This window comes from Salmo trutta, chromosome 18, assembly GCF_901001165.1.
Source record: "Salmo trutta chromosome 18, fSalTru1.1, whole genome shotgun sequence".
Classification (NCBI taxonomy): domain Eukaryota; kingdom Metazoa; phylum Chordata; class Actinopteri; order Salmoniformes; family Salmonidae; genus Salmo; species Salmo trutta.
The window spans coordinates 2,135,580-2,148,899 of NC_042974.1; the positions used below are offsets into that span (position 1 = coordinate 2,135,580).

The 13,320-nt window shown below is 46.7% G+C and overlaps 1 protein-coding gene across 4 annotated transcripts in view; it reads right to left on the minus strand.

Annotated features, from left to right (window-relative positions):
• pald1a (phosphatase domain containing paladin 1a) overlaps window positions 1-13,320 on the minus strand; it is a 133,707-nt gene that overhangs the window by 86,362 nt on the left and 34,025 nt on the right. For 3 of the 4 annotated variants that reach the window (XM_029697496.1, XM_029697495.1, XM_029697494.1), the window contains 6 exons: window positions 10,959-11,192; window positions 10,009-10,111; window positions 6,074-6,253; window positions 3,834-3,998; window positions 2,942-2,998; window positions 715-875 (listed from right to left, as the gene is read on the minus strand). In XM_029697496.1, the coding sequence (XP_029553356.1) occupies window positions 715-875; window positions 2,942-2,998; window positions 3,834-3,998; window positions 6,074-6,253; window positions 10,009-10,111; window positions 10,959-11,179 (887 nt within the window). In that variant the 5' untranslated portion in view covers window positions 11,180-11,192. The remainder of the gene's footprint in view (window positions 1-714; window positions 876-2,941; window positions 2,999-3,833; window positions 3,999-6,073; window positions 6,254-10,008; window positions 10,112-10,958; window positions 11,193-13,320) is intronic. The other variant, XM_029697497.1, reaches the window with a different exon arrangement.

Consider the following 13,320-nt stretch of genomic DNA (forward strand, 5'->3'; position numbering starts at 1 on the left):
AGCAGAGAGAGCGAGCAGAGAGAGAGAGCAGAGAGAGAGAGCAGAGAGAGCAGAGAGAGAGAGAGAGAGCAGAGAGAGAGAGAGAGAGAGAGAGCAGAGAGAGCAGAGAGAGCGAGCAGAGAGAGCGAGAGCAGAGTGAGCGAGAGCATAGAGAGCGAGAGCAGAGAGAGCGAGAGCAGAGAGAGAGCAGAGAAAGAGAGAGAGCAGAGAAAGAGAGAGAGCAGAGAAAGAGAGAGAGCAGAGAAAGAGAGAGAGCAGAGAAAGAGAGAGAGCAGAGAGAGAGAGAGATCAGAGAGAGAGAGAGAGAGAGAGCAGAGAGAGAGAGCAGAGAGAGAGAGCAGAGAGAGAGAGCACAGAGAGAGAGCACAGAGAGAGAGCACAGAGAGAGAGCACAGAGAGAGAGCACAGAGAGAGAGCACAGAGAGAGAGCAGAGAGAGAGAGAGAGAGCAGAGAGAGAGAGAGAGAGAGAGAGCAGAGAGAGAGAGCAGAGAGAGAGAGCAGAGAGAGAGCACAGAGAGAGAACACAGAGAGAGAGCAGAGAGAGAGAGCAGAGAGAGAGAGCAGAGAGAGAGAGCAGAGAGAGAGAGCAGAGAGAGAGAGCAGAGAGAGAGAGCAGACAACTTGTTGCATTGTGTCAATAAGAAAAATAAGAAAAACTAATCACTCATTAAAATATTCCAAAAAGGAGTGAAAAAGAGGAAGTGACTATGAACCTGTAGAGTGGCATGCTGAACAGAGGTCTCCTGTAGACCTCCTCTGTGACGTGGATGTCCTCCTCACAGGTGATGGTCATCCTCTGAGGCTCGCCCTTGAAGTGCTCGATATCGTTATACACGTAGAAAACGTTATCGTTCAACTTGGCAAAGTCGTGGAGCTAGAGAAACCAGACAGCATCACACCATTATTACTGACGTTAGGAAACACTGCGGATGATTTTACCTGCTTTGTTTGTTCATTGTAATGATTTTTCTTTCTTTAACTAATATCATTTTGATCCAATATATCTACTTGTCTTGAGTATGGAAATTGCAGAAATGATGGAATCTGGATGTGCTAGCTAGTCAGCCGACTGTTGGCATTTAAAAGATGCATTCTTGAGACAGCTTGTCGTTTCACCAGCCAAAGCGTAAGAGACCTGCACTGCTGAGATGGCAGACGGCTGCCTTGTAATGAGGATGACTAGATCTCTGGACTGATGTGTGGAGAGCTTTTAGCACCCGGTTCTGCAGCAGAGGAAACATCACCCAGGTGGGTGTTACACAGGGCTACTGGAGGAGTCGAACAACGTCTGAGGATAAATCTAGTACCACAACCATTACCAACCCTGTCCCTACCCTCCAACCCTGTCATTACCAACCCTGTCCCTACAGCCAACCCTGTCCCTACCCTCCAACCCTGTCCCTACCCTCCAACCCTGTTCCTACCGTCCAACCCTGTCCCTACCCTCCAACCCTGTCCCTACCCTCCAACCCTGTCATTACCAACCCTGTTCCTACCCTCCAACCCTGTCCCTACCCTCCAACCCTGTCCCTACCCTCCAACCCTGTCCCTACCCTCCAACCCTGTCATTACCAACCCTGTTCCTACCCTCCAACCCTGTCCCTACCCTCCAACCCTGTCCCTACCCTCCAACCCTGTCCCTACCCTCCAACCCTGTCATTACCAACCCTGTTCCTACCCTCCAACCCTGTCCCTACCCTCCAACCCTGTCCCTACCCTCCAACCCTGTCCTTACCCTCCAACCCTGTCCCTACCCTCCAACCCTGTCCCTACCCTCCAACCCTGTCCCTACCCTCCAACCCTGTCCCTACCGTCCAACCCTGTCCCTACCGTCCAACCCTGTCCCTACCCTCCAACCCTGTCCCTACCCTCCAACCCTGTCCCTACCCTCCAACCCTGTCCCTACCCTCCAACCCTGTCCCTACCCTCCAACCCTGTCATTACCAACCCTGTTCCTACCCTCCAACCCTGTCCCTACCCTCCAACCCTGTCCCTACCCTCCAACCCTGTTCCTACCCTCCAACCCTGTCCCTACCCTCCAACCCTGTCATTACCAACCCTGTTCCTACCCTCCAACCCTGTCCCTACCCTCCAACCCTGTTCCTACCCTCCAACCCTGTCATTACCAACCCTGTCCCTACCCTCCAACCCTGTCCCTACCCTCCAACCCTGTTCCTACCCTCCAACCCTGTTCCTACCCTCCAACCCTGTCCCTACCCTCCAACCCTGTCCCTACCCTCCAACCCTGTCCCTACCCTCCAACCCTGTTCCTACCATCCAACCCTGTCCCTACCCTCCAACCCTGTCCCTACCCTCCAACCCTGTCATTACCAACCCTGTCCCTACCCTCCAACCCTGTCCCTACCCTCCAACCCTGTCCCTACCCTCCAACCCTGTTCCTACCCTCCAACCCTGTCATTACCAACCCTGTCCCTACCCTCCAACCCTGTCCCTACCCTCCAACCCTGTTCCTACCGCCCAACCCTGTTCCTACCCTCCAACCCTGTCCCTACCCTCCAACCCTGTTCCTACCCTCCAACCCTGTTCCTACCCTCCAACCCTGTCCCTACCCTCCAACCCTGTCCCTACCCTCCAACCCTGTTCCTACCCTCCAACCCTGTCCCTACCCTCCAACCCTGTCCCTACCCTCCAACCCTGTCCCTACCCTCCAACCCTGTCCCTACCGCCCAAAGCCCAAGTCACTATAGGCGCCCAGCTCGCCCGGCGCCCAGCTCGCCTACCATCAGAATACAGGTAGATGCCTTCAACATGCGCAAGCTACAGACATGATGTATGTTTATTTTACGGGGCAAGCAATTTAAGAAAACATTTTTGTTTACTTGTAACCTGCAATTCAGGTTTTAGCTGCCAAGTACGGCCTACATGTCAAATGGAATAAACTACTACTACTAACACATATAGTAGAGTCTAGAGACTTACTGGGAACACTATCTGTAGAGTAGACAAGCTGTTTACTGCTGGATCAAGAGGTACTATCTGTAGAGTAGACAAGCTGTTTACTGCTGGATCAAGAGGGACTATCTGTAGAGTAGACAAGCTGTTTACTGCTGGATCAAGAGGGACTATCTGTAGAGTAGACAAGCTGTTTACTGCTGGATCAAGAGGGACTATCTGTAGAGTAGACAAGCTGTTTACTGCTGGATCAAGAGGTACTATCTGTAGTGTAGACAAGCTGTTTACTGCTGGATCAAGAGGTACTATCTGTAGTGTAGACAAGCTGTTTACTGCTGGATCAAGAAGTACTATCTGTAGAGTAGACAAGCTGTTTACTGCTGGATCAAGAGGTACTATCTGTAGTGTAGACAAGCTGTTTACTGCTGGATCAAGAGGTACTATCTGTAGAGTAGACAAGCTGTTTACTGCTGGATCAAGAGGGACTATCTGTAGAGTAGACAAGCTGTTTACTGCTGGATCAAGAGGTACTATCTGTAGTGTAGACAAGCTGTTTACTGCTGGATCAAGAGGGACTATCTGTAGTGTAGACAAGCTGTTTACTGCTGGATCAAGAGGGACTATCTGTAGTGTAGACAAGCTGTTTACTGCTGGATCAAGAGGGACTATCTGTAGTGTAGACAAGCTGTTTACTGCTGGATCAAGAGGTTTATTAGTAGGAGGAGGCCAGTATATTGATAGATAAAGAGGTTTATAGGTTTATTAGTAGGAGGAGGCCAGTATATTGATAGATAAAGAGGTTTATTAGTAGGAGGAGGCCAGTATATTGATAGATAAAGAGGTTTATAGGTTTATTAGTAGGAGGAGGCCAGTATATTGATAGATAAAGAGGTTTATTAGTAGGAGGAGGCCAGGTCACCTCCTTCCTGATGGTGAGCTCCAGGTTCTCCACCGTCTCCTCCTTGTCCAGGCCATGGAGATTCTCATGGAGGTTCTCCTTCCTCCGGGGGGTGTATGGAACAAAGTTATCCTCCAGGTGCAGGAACACCACCGGTTCCTCACGCACACAGAAGAACATCACCTCCTGGGAAGAGAGGAGAGAAATCACAGCCTACATTCAAAAAGAGTCAGTCATTAATACGATGATGCAGACAGGAGAAACCTGATCCTAGATCAGCCCTCTAAACCCAGATGGTTTTTGAATACGGGTCCGGGAATAATAAGGATTCAACAGTTATTTGGTTCTAGAATCTGTAAAGCTTTGTTCCAAACCCAATTGGAAACGTTCCGTTGTCATTTGACATGTACCACATGAGTCAGGAATTGATCATGAACTCGCTGCTATATAATTAAGTTGATTTCATTTGGATTACAGTGAGTTTCCATACTGGACTCACGACCCTGAGAGATATTCTTTATTTTCCATCATTCCACATGGGGTTGAGTTCCAAATGGCACCCTATTCCCTATACAGAGCCCTATGGGCCCTGGTCAAATGGCACCCTATTCCCTATACAGAGCCCTATGGGCCCTGGTCAAATGGCACCCTATTCCCTATACAGAGCCCTATGGGCCCTGGTCAAATGGCACCCTATTCCCTATACAGAGCCCTATGGGCCCTGGTCAAATGGCACCCTATTCCCTATACAGAGCCCTATGGGCCCTGGTCAAATGGCACCCTATTCCCTATACAGAGCCCTATGGGCCCTGGTCAAATGTAGTACACTATATAGGGAATGGGGTGCCATTTGCCACACAGCCAGGGTTTGTGTTAACGCTTAGTGGCACCTGACCCCTCAAATATTTATCCACGACACAGAAAGACAGCAGGCGGAAGGGAAGATAGCGAGACAGACAGACAGACAGACAGACAGACAGACAGACAGACAGACAGACAGAGAGACAGACAGACAGACAGACAGACAGACAGACAGACAGACAGACAGCAGGCGGAAGGGAAGATAGCGAGACAGACAGACAGACAGACAGAGAGGAGACTCAGTGAGCATAGTTTTGCTATTGAGAATGGCCACCGAAGGCAGACCTGGCTCTCAAGTTAAGACAAGCTATGTGCACACTGCCCACAAAACTGGTGGAAACTGAGCTGCACTTCCTAACCTCCTGCCAAATGTATGACCATATTAGAGACGCATATTTCCCTCAGATTACACAGACCCACAAAGAAAAAATCTAATTTTGATCAACTCCCATGGGTGAAATACCACAGTGTGACATCACAGCAGCAAGATTTGTGACCTGTTGCCACAAGAAAAGGGCAACCAGTGAATCTTTATTTTACCTTTATTTAGCTGGGCAAGTCAGTTAAGAACAAAATCTTATTTTCAATGACAGCCTACCGGGGTTAACTGCCTTGTTCAGGGGCAGAATAACAGATTTTTACCTTGTCAGCTCGGGGATTCGAACATGCAACCTTTCGGTTACTAGTCCAACGCTCTAACCACTAGGCGACCCTGAAGAACAAACCCCATTGTAAATACAACCCATATTAATTCATTTATTTTCCCTTTTGTACTTTAACTATTTACACATCGTTACAACACTGTATATATACACACACACACGACATTTGTAATGTCTTTATTCTTTTGGAACTTCTGTGAGTGTAATGTTTACTGTTCATTTTTATTGTTTAATTCACTTTAGTTTATTATCTATTTCACTAGCTTTGTCAATGTTAACATATGTTTCCCATGCCAATAAATCCCTTTGAATTGAAATTGAGAGACAGACAGAGATACAGAGAGACAAAGACACACAGAGAGGAAGACAGAGAGACCAAGACAGAGAGACAGACACGCAGAGAGGGAGACAGAGAGAGAGAGAGAGAGAGAGAGAGACACAGAGAGACAGAGAGAGAGAGAGAGAGAGAGAGAGACACAGAGAGACAGACCGAGAGACAGAGAGAGAGACAGACCGAGAGACAGAGACAGACAGAGACAGACAGAGACAGACAGAGACACACAGAGACACACAGAGACACACAGAGACACACAGAGACACACAGAGACACACAGAGACACACAGAGACACACAGAGACACAGACCTATGGGTCAACAGTAGTGCACTATGAAGGAAACAGAGTTCCATTTGGGATGCAGATACAGTGAAAACATCCCCCCTGAAGGCAGTGCACTAACCTCATGCCCTTGACTCTGTAGTCTTTGGAGGACCTGTTTGAAGCCATTCAGGCTGGGCTGGCCCATGCCGTACAGCGGGTAGCTTCCTTTCACCTGCCGGTAGTTTGGCGCTCCGTAGCTGCCTGTAGTGTTGAGGACGTCAGCCTTGCTGTACACGTCCTGGACCATGAAGAACTCACCCTACAGACATACAGTACAGTCAATCACACAATCTAATACATGCATTTAGAAATGCCCTTTTTCCATCAACAGTTGTTGTTGGGGGTACAGTAGAGTCAGTATGGGGAACACTTAAAGGGAACTTAGATACCTGCCCAGGGACTACGGCTGCAAATTAGCTTTTGGCTAACCCCATTTACATGGATGTTGCATTATTGATGTTGATTAATGTGCATTGTCCCCTAATAAATAAATAAATAAATACCTACCAGGACTTCATAACACATTTATTCAAGGTGGTCTTTATAGCATCAGTGTGAAATGAGAAACATTAACGATTAGCAACAATAGTAGGAGACTTTTATGTTGAAGAGGACCTCCGATACCACTTTTGTGGATAACCGTTAATGTTGCTCGTTTCACACTGATCTCTGTAGCCTCGTCATTCATTATCAGATGTCCATCCTTGTTTAAAGCCGTCAGGTGAAACCGTAGTGATCTATGTGAGTAAACCAACTCCTCGGTAACAATAAGGGTCTGGGCCTGCCTGAACAGCTCTCTGACAGGTGATAGGAGGATCAAAAAGACCAATGGGAGAGCTGACAACGCTCCACTCAACGGCCACGCAAGATGATAACAACAACATCAATGTGAAGTTTGTGGAATATACTCGGCCTTGTCTCAGGATGGTAAGTTGGTGGTTGAAGATATCCCTCTAGTGGTGTGGGGGCTGTGCTTTGGCAAAGTGGGTGGGGTTATATCCTTCTTGTTTGGCCCTGTCCGGGGGTTTCATCGGATGGGGCCACAGTGTCTCCTGACCCCTCCTGTCTCAGCCTCCAGTATTTATGCTGCGGTAGTTTATGTGTCGGGGGGCTAGGGTCAGTCTGTTATATCTGGAGTATTTCTCCTGTCTTATCCGGTGTCCTGTGTGAATTTAAGTATTCTCTCTCTAATTCTCTCTTTCTCTCTCTCGGAGGACCTGAGCCCTTGGACCATGCCTCAGGACTACCTGGCATGATGACTCCTTGCTGTCCCCAGTCCACCTGGCCGTGCTGCTGCCTGCGGCTATGGAACCCTGACCTGTTCACCGGACGTGCTACCTGTCCCAGACCTGCTGTTTTCAACTCTCTAGAGACAGCAGGAGCGGTAGAGATACTCTCAATGATCGGCTATGAAAAGCCAACTGACATTTACTCCTGAGGTGCTGACTTGTTGCACCCTCGACAACTGTGATTATTATTATTTGACCCTGCTGGTCATCTATGAACGTTTCAACATCTTGGCCATGTTCTGTTATAATCTCCACCCGGCACAGCCAGAAGAGGACTGGCCTCTCCTCATAGCCTGGTTCCTCTCTAGGTTTCTTCCTAGGTTTTGGCCTTTCTAGGGAGTTTTTCCTAGCCACCGTGCTTCTACACCTGCATTGCTTGCTGTTTGGGGTTTTAGGCTGTGTTTCTGTACAGCACTTTGAGATATCAGCTGATGTAAGAAGGGCTTTATAAATACATTTGATTTGAAGTAACAAGGGGTAACAACGACATCAATGTGAAGTAACAAGGGGTAACAACATCAATGTGAAGTAACAAGGGGTAACAACATCAATGTGAAGTAACAAGGGGTAACAACATCAATGTGAAGTAACAAGGGGTAACAACGACATCAATGTGAAGTAACAAGGGGTAACAACGACATCAATGTGAAGTAACAAGGGGTAACAACTAGAGGTCGGCCGATTATGATTTTTCAACGGCGATACCGATTATTGTCGGGCCAAAAAAAAGCTGATACCGATTAATCGGCCTATTTATTTATATTTGTAATAATGAAAATTACAACAATACTGAATGAACACTTTTATTTTAACTTAATATAATACATAAATAAAATCTATTTAGTCTCAAATAAATAATGAAACATGTTCAATTTGGTTTAAATAATGCAAAAACAAAGTGTTGGAGAAGAAAGTAAAAGTGCAATATGTGCCATGTAAGAAAGCTAATGTTTAAGTTCCTTGCTCAGAACATATGAAAGCTGGTGGTTCCTTTTAACATGAGTCTTCAATATTCCCAGGTAAGATGTTTTAGGTTGTAGTTATTATTGGAATTATAGGACTATTTCTCTCTATACGATTTGTATTTCATATACCTTTGACTATTGGATGTTCTTATAGGCACTTTAGTATTGCCAGTGTAACAGTAGAGCTTCCGTCCCTGTCCTCGCTCCTACCTGGGCTCGAACCAGGAACACATCGACAACAGCCACCCTCGAAGCAGCTTTACCCATGTAGAGCAAGGGGAACAACTACTCCAAGTCTCAGAGCGAGTGACGTTTGAAACACCATTAGCGCGCACGCGGCTAACTAGCTAGCCATTTCACATCGGTTACGCCAGCCTAATCTTGGGAGTTGACAGGCTTGAAGTCATAAACAGAGCAACGCATTGCGAAGGGCTGCTGGCAAAACGCACAAAAGGGCTATTTTGAATGAACGCTTAGGAGCCTGCTGCTGCCTACCACCACTCAGTCAGACTGCTATATCAAATCATAGACTTAATTATAACATAACACACAGAAACACGAGCCTTAGGTCATTAATATGGTCGAATCCGGAAACTATCATCTCGAAAACAAAACGTTATTCCTGTTACATTGCACAACCTTCAGTGTTATGTCATAATTACGTAAAATTCGGACAAATTACCCAGTGTTGCATATACCCTGACTGCGTGCAATGAACGCAAAATGACAATTTCACCTGGTTAATATTGCCTGCTAACCTGGATTTCATTTAGCTAAATATGCAGGTTTAAAAATATATACTTCTGTGTATTGATTTTAAGAAAGGCATTGATGTTTATGGTTAGGTACAGTTGTGCAACAATTGTGCTTTTTCGCAAATGCGCTTTTGTTAAATCATCGCCCGTTTGGCGAAGTCGGCTGTGTTTGTTAGGAAGAAATAGTCTTCACAGTTCGCAACGAGCCAGGCGGCCCAAACTGCTGCATATACCCTGACTCTGTTTACAAGAGAAGTGACACATTTTCCCTAGTTAAAATAAATTAATGTTAGCAGGCAATATTAACTAAATATGCAGGTTTAAAAATATATACTTGTGTATTGATTTTAAGAAAGGCATTGATGTTTATGGTTGGAGCAACGTGTACCTAAGCGATTATATGCAAAGAAGGACAGGCTAGATAAACTAGTAATATCATCAACCATGTGTAGTTAACTAGTGATTATGATTGATTGATTGTTTTTTATAAGATAAGTTTAATGCTAGCTAGCAACTTACCTTAGCTTCTTACTGCATTCGCGTAACCTCGTGTAGTGCAATGTAAAGCAGGTGGTTATAGCGTAAGGTTGCAAGACCGTAAGGTTGCAAGATTGAATCCCTGAGCTGACAAGGTAAAAATCTGTCTTTCTGCCCCTGAACAAGGCAGTTAACCCACCGTTCCTAGACTGTCATTGAAAATAAGAATGTGTTCTTAACTGACTTGCCTAGTTAAACAAAGGTCAAGGTCAGCCAAATCAGCGTCCAAAAATACCGATTTCCGATTGTTATGAAAACTTGAAATCGGCCCTAATTAATCGGCCATTCCGATTAATCGGTCGACCTCTAGTAACAACAACATTAATGTGAAGTAACAAGGGGTAACAACGACATAAATGTGACGCAACAAGGCAATTTTGATCCAGGTCTCCTCTCTTAAATATCTCAATGTAAATGCTGAACAAAACAATGATGGTGGCTGGGGGGCTGTGTTGTGTTTCTTCCTACCTGTACCAAGTAGTGTTCAGGCATGGAGTCTGATATCCGGCCCACTTTGTAGTTTGTTCTGAAGAGGTCATCGTGGATCTGAAACTCCTGTCTGCAATTATATCTAGAATACAGAAGATAACGTAGCCGTCATCTGCAACATGGTGAAACAAAGTATTCAATCCCTCTTAGTGGTCCTGAGGTTCCCAGTGGAGACCGACCCAACATTTCATTAGTCACTGGTCCTGAGGTCCCCACTGGAGACCGACCCAACATTTCATTAGTCACTGGTCCTGAGGTCCCCACTGGAGACCGACCCAACATTTCATTAGTCACTGGTCCCGAGGTCCCCACTGGAGACCGACCCAACATTTCATTAGTCACTGGTCCCGAGGTCCCCACTGGAGACCGACCCAACATTTCATTAGTCACTGGTCCCGAGGTTCCCACTGGAGACCGACCCAACATTTCATTAGTCACTGGTCCCGAGGTCCCCACTGGAGACCGACCCAACATTTCATTAGTCACTGGTCCCGAGGTCCCCACTGGAGACCGACCCAACATTTCATTAGTCACTGGTCCCGAGGTCCCCACTGGAGACCGACCCAACATTTCATTAGTCACTGGTCCCGAGGTCCCCACTGGAGACCGACCCAACATTTCATTAGTCACTGGTCCTGAGGTCCCCACTGGAGACCGACCCAACATTTCATTAGTCAGATAAATGACCTTATCTTCTGAACCCAAGACAAGACAAATTAGATAACAGCGCACACACACACACACACACACACACACAACTGAACTACCCCCCCCCCCCGTTCACACACACTTCACCATTCACCCCCCGTCCCCACACACTCCCCCCATCCATTCACACCTTAGTGATCAAAGCCTCAGAGATTAACATGGCAACATCCCTTGGATGGTGGTTACCTGACTTGAATGATTGGAGGCGTGATGAGACTTACGTGATAACGACAGGTGCCACCTTGTTAGTGATGATAGACTTGGCCTTGCCGCTGTGGATCTTCACCGTCTGGGAAGAGCTCATGCTGAGAGACTGCCTGCTGTTCACCGCCCCGTTGCCATGGAGACTCTCAAGCGTAGGAGGATGCTGGTGCGCTGCTACAGAGGATATGGAGCCTGAGACAGAGATGGGTTGTGGCGCTGCGCTGGCAGTTGTACCCATACTCCACAAGCAGCTGGGGACGACAAGAGGAGAGGAGAGTGGACTCAGACACAGGAAGTCAAACAGAGGAACAGAGGAGAGTGGACTCAGACACAGGAAGTCAAACAGAGGAACAGAGGAGAGTGGACTCAGACACAGGAAGTCAAACAGAGGATCAGAGGAGAGTGGACTCAGACAGAGGAACAGAGGAGAGGACTTCGACTCAGACACAGGAAGTCAAACAGAAGAACAGAGGAGAGTGGACTCAGACACAGGAAGTCAAACAGAGGAACAGCAGTGAGGACTCATACACAGGAAGTCAAACAGAGGAACAGCAGTGAGGACTCAGACACAGGAAGTCAAACAGAGGAACAGCAGTGAGGTCTCAGACACACTATGAGGCCACACTGAGTCACACTATAGAGGTTTCACAAATCTGTGTTGATTCCAACACCACCAGGTTTAAAACGTAGCCTGCTGATTGAAAGAGGTAAAATATAACAACGAGACAGTTGCCTGCTGATTGAATAGTAAAATATAACAACGAGACAGTTGCCTGCTGATTGAATAGTAAAATATAACAACGAGACAGTTTTTCTCATTGCTTTTCTTGATGATGTTTCTACAGTACTTCCAGCAGCTTTCTCAGAACATACCAAGCTGTAAACCCTGATTCTAGACCTGTACCGCTCAACATTTCAACAGGCTGAAGGGTCACATCAATCCTGAGGTTGGATGTGTTTAAATGTTCATTATAGCCTCATGTGATGCTGAGCCCTCTGCTACAGTCAGAAAACAACAATCTGAACAGGCATCCATCTGCAGCACCTCTCTGAATAAACCCAGGGCTCTGCATCTCAAATGGCACCTTTTCCCTAGTCCACTACTGTTGACCAGAGCGCAGTGGGCCCTGGTCAACAGTAGTGCACTATATAGGGAATAGGGTGGTATTTGGTACACAGTCACAGGGCTTTGCAGTGAAGCAGATAAACAAAAGATGAGCCTCCCTGCCGCTCTGCTCCACTCAGACCAGCATGCAGGGGCCGACCCCCACCCCGACCCCCACCCCAAACCCCGACCCGACCCCCCCACCCTGACCCCCACCCCAAACCCCGACCCAAAACCCCGACCCCGACCCCCATCCCGACCCTCCACAGCTGGCCTGAGACCAACTGCAGACACTCCATTCCCCTAAACACACACACACACACACACACACACACACACACACACACACACACACACACATACCGAGGGGCGGCAGGTAGCCTAGTAGTTAGAGCATTGGGCCAGTAACCGAAAGGTTGCTGGATCGAATCCCCGAGCTGACAAGGTAAAAAATCTGTCTTTCTGCCCCTGAGCAAGGCAGTTAACCCACTGTTCCCCGGGCGTCGAAGACGTGGATGTTGATTAAGGCAGACCCCCGCACCTCTCTGATTCAGAGGGGTTGGGTTAAATGCAGAAGACACATTTCAGTTGAATACATTCAGTTGTACAACTGACTAGGTATCACCCTTTCCCCATTCCACTTCCACCCTGGGGCATCCAGAGAGAGACTTCAGAAATATATGTCCTCTTCAGATCACACTTGCTAGAAAAATAGACAATGTCGCAGGTGGTTTATACTAGTGAACAACGAGTGATTGAATATGTTCATCAGGTGGTTTATACTAGTGAACAACTAGTGATTGGATATGTTCATCAGGTGGTTTATACTAGTGAACAACTAGTGATTGGATATGTTCATCAGGTGGTTTATACTAGTGAACAACTAGTGATTGAATATGTTCATCAGGTGGTTTATACTAGTGAACAACTAGTGATTGAATATGTTCATCAGGTGGTTTTGTGAATAACGGTCTTTCTTTCTTTGTCCATCTTCAACTAAAAAACTGAAAGGTTGCACAGCAAGCCTTTTCTATCTAATCACAAGGACTTGTTACTCCAGTACTTTCTGGAAAGTATTTTTGAGCAAGAAGAAAACCCATTTTCAGTAATATACCACAGTAGGGCTGGACGATATGGCCAAAATATCATGTCATGCTGATTTTCTAAGTTGACGGCATGACGGTATTCAACGGTATTTTAGGGTGGCAACACATATATTGTAAATTATTTAAATGGGTCTTTCTCCATTCTGATTGGTTTATACTGTTCAATTC